We start from the raw sequence: 3536 nt of genomic DNA on the forward strand, positions 1-3536 counted from the left end.
TTTTTGTGATTCCATAGCTACCAAACCCCAATGCTGATCCCAAAATACGGGCTTAAGGAAGTATTGCTGCTTCAGGGCAAACAGGAGGTTACCAATGTCACCTGCTGAGGCACAAAGGAAGGGCAGAGAAAATAGGTTACACTTAAAGTAGGAGCCCGAGCAGAAAGTGAATTAAACAAGTGCCAAGTGGTTTCTCTGGGGTAAGCAGAGAGTAAAAGAGAAGCCCTGTGAAGGGAGGGAGTGTCTCATGAGTGCCTTTTGTGGCTATTGGGGTGCAGTGTTAGGGCCATTGGAGCGCAGAAGAAACAGGCTGCAGCACAGGAAGAAAAGGGGACAGTGTCTGGAACTTTGTGGCCCGTGGTGGGTGAGGAGCCAACGCAGGGCATTTGCTGGACACCCTGCCAGCAGCACTGGTGACAAGTGACTCTTGCATGCAGGAGGTGGAGGAGAAGCTGGTGTGTGAGGCAGTCGTGGAGCCAGAGATGATAAAGATAATCAAGACAAAGGTCACCTGCAAGTTCATTTCTCCCGCTCTGCAAATATCATCCAAAGCAATCACTTTCTGTGTGGAGAAGGTAAGTCTCTGGATTGCATCCTGGCATTTAACAGAATGGCTCAGCGAGAGAGCTCGTGGGGGGGTGTGCTTGTATTAACACCCCTCTTTACCCTTCCTGAGGCACTTTGTAAAGTAAGTGAGGATGTTTTTAGAGATGAGACTGGTTTTTAACTTCCTCAAAGTAGAATTGTGGCTACAGCTGCACTGCTGGGGGGGACCATGGCCACTTGGAGAGAAATGCCAGTTGCTGTGCTCACTGTCAAGGGAGGTTTTTGAGGATCCTCCAACACATGGTGACATCTGAACACCAGTGCTGTAAGGAAGCTGGGAAAACCAGAGATTTCTGTGAATTCCTCAGGCTGATGAGGAAAAACTTGTCATCTCCTGTGTGTCTTTGCCTTCTCTGCTGTTGGTATGGATGCTCTATGGCATAGCTATATGGTACAGCTCTGTGCATCTCCCCAAGCCTCGCCTGCTTCAAAGGACCCACACACGTCCTGCAGCTGCAGTGATGATGACACCAAGGCAAAGCAGGTGCCCTTTAGTCTCTGGATTCCAACTTCTGCATCATCATTTCCACAAGGTGTCTGGAAAAGATGTTGCATTATTTAGTTTCTGTGGTTTCGGGTCTCTCCTCAGGTTCCCAGGCTTCCATGGAAGCACTGAATCCTGGGAACAGGCAGTTCAGATGTAATGAGAAGCTTTTCAGCTCTCCCTGATGCCTGCCTGTGCTCTGCTTGATGCCACACTGATTTATGGAGTACTCTGGCACTGCAGCTGTTTGATATCAATACATCCAGAACTAGTTTCCCAAACTCTGTCTGGTTTCTCTGCCCCATGCAAGATGCCCACCACAATGCACAAACAAGAAGAAGGAGCTTAGGCTGATTAAAGCTTTGACACCATGTGCCTGTAGCAGAGGTAGCAGGACACACATTGCAGAGAGACTGTTGAGGTTTCTGGCTGGCCACATGTTCATGGAATCTTCAAAGTTGACCTTGGGCTGCTGCAGGATCTCCACCACGGCCAAATCCTGCTTGCTTTTCTCTTCTGACTGGCATCACTGCTTCTAGGAGGCTGCTAGAGCTAGTAAGGCTGTGAGAAATGACTATATATGAGGGAAGATCATCTTGTGCTGTTGTGCCCAAGAGAGGAGACAAAACTGGAGACAAACGTTCTGGGGTCACTTTCTGCCTTCAATTTTGTTCAAGCAGCTGTCTCCTCTCAGGGGCCTATTCCCTCCTCTGTACATGGGAGTGTCTCCTTGTCTCCCAGGGGAAGCTGTGGTTTCCAAACATGAAAAGAATCAGCTATAGAGAAAAATGTCCTGGAAGGTTTAGAAACAAATAAAAACAGTAAATAGAGATGCATGCACTTCTGAGGTTGAAAAATGTGAAATGCATTGGAAGGGGAAGGAGATCTGTGGCTCCTTGAGGTTGTTTTTCCTTGTCTTCTGTTTCTGTAGTACCCCGATGATGACCTGACTCTTCAGTACAAGCCTCTGTCTTTAAAAAACACCTGCTGCCTGCCATTCCACCTTTTCCTGGACTTGGAGCAGCCATTCCTAATCTGTGATGCAAACCAGCAGCCCCTCCCTGCAGAGGCCCAGGTGAGCAGCCAAGGACCCTCCTGCCAGTGGGCTTTGAAGAGGGAGGGCTGCGGTGGTGCCCTTCTGTTGGGAGGTCCTCGAGTCGAGAAGTAGAGTCAGCAGTGCACTGGCCTGAACTGTGAACTGAGTCAGCAGAGCTGCTGAAGGAAGCAAAAACTCATCTGAATTGGAAAGATCTCTCCTGGCTCTAAGATACAAAGAGAAGGTGTGGGCAAGCCATGCAGCAGAGGTGTCTCCTGGAGAGCATCCCAGCTCTCCAGCAGCCATCCTCTTGGATTGCTGTTGAGCACAGAAACAGGAGCCTGAGAATCTCCCACCAGAGTGTGGTGCTTGCAGTCAGACCCTCCCTTGTAAAGAACTGAAGGGTGGACTGGGAAGCCTGTGCTGGGGTCACACTTTGAGCGTTTACGGTTTCATGCTGTCAGACCTTGGGACTTCATCATGTGGGTGACTAATACTCCTTGTCTCCTTGCAGCCTGTGAAGATGGAGGCAGGGCAGGAACTTCATCTCTACATCAGCTTTAACCCAGCCTATGAAAAGGATCCAGTCAGCCGGGTAGCAGAGAAGACTATGAAGATCCGGCTTGTGGAACATCCTTATGAGGAAGAGATCACCGTTCGGGGAGAGGTCTACTTCCCGAATCTCCGTATCCCGACCAAAGCATTGAACTTTGGTTGCATCCTGACAGGCACAGAGCAAGTGCGTTACCTGGAGATGACCAACTGCGGCCCAATCCCTGCCCACTACCGCTGGTCATTCCAGGTGGACAAGAGAGAGTACCCAACAGGGTATGTGCACTTTTGCCCTCTCCTGGAAGCTCTTTTTCCATATGTCCTGTTTGTAATTTGCAAAGACCAAAGCTGTTTTTCTTTTGACTTTCCCTTGTGGAAATAACACTGACCAGCCATGGTCAGGCTGGATGCTCAGGGAATAAGTGTTTTCCACAAGTTTGGTGCTGCTGTAGCCCCCCTACTGGTTTCCTCTGGGAAGGAAAGCTGGTGGGGAAATCTGCTTTCTCGGACCTCTGTGGCCTGAGGCAGTGACCACCTTGGTGAAGGGCTCCTAGTCCCAGCTCCACAGTGCTGGTGGAGGCTCTTTCCCAGCCCTTTGGCCCCTCTGCTATGGGATGGGTCCTCTCTGCAAGCAGAGAAACTGCCCTCTGCTCCTTGCCACCTTCTCTGCATTCCCAGCCTTGGCCTGGAAGTGCTGGAGGATGCCCAGAAAGTCCCAATTCACACCACAGAAAGAGCTAGTTAGCACCTGAGCTGATGCTGAACATCTTGTTACCTTCCCCTTCCTTCTCCTTTTCTGAGACACCCCCTTTCTGAGCTCACCGCACCTGCACCCACCTGGGGGCTGCATCCTGCCGA

At 50.4% G+C, this 3536-nt stretch overlaps 1 protein-coding gene across 1 annotated transcript; it reads left to right on the forward strand.

Annotated features, from left to right (window-relative positions):
* Positions 1-342: 342 nt before the first annotated feature.
* On the forward strand, positions 343-2954 carry LOC113962003 (hydrocephalus-inducing protein homolog; the record flags this gene model as incomplete). The annotated part of the gene is made up of 3 exons (XM_027672805.1): positions 343-575; positions 2022-2165; positions 2641-2954. Coding segments are annotated over exons 1-3 (602 nt in total), but the record flags the coding sequence as incomplete, so codon positions are not given.
* Between the last annotated feature and the right edge of the window lie 582 nt (positions 2955-3536).

Source organism: Neopelma chrysocephalum, unplaced genomic scaffold (assembly GCF_003984885.1).
Source record: "Neopelma chrysocephalum unplaced genomic scaffold, ASM398488v2 Primary Assembly neopelma1_97936, whole genome shotgun sequence".
Taxonomy (NCBI): domain Eukaryota; kingdom Metazoa; phylum Chordata; class Aves; order Passeriformes; family Pipridae; genus Neopelma; species Neopelma chrysocephalum.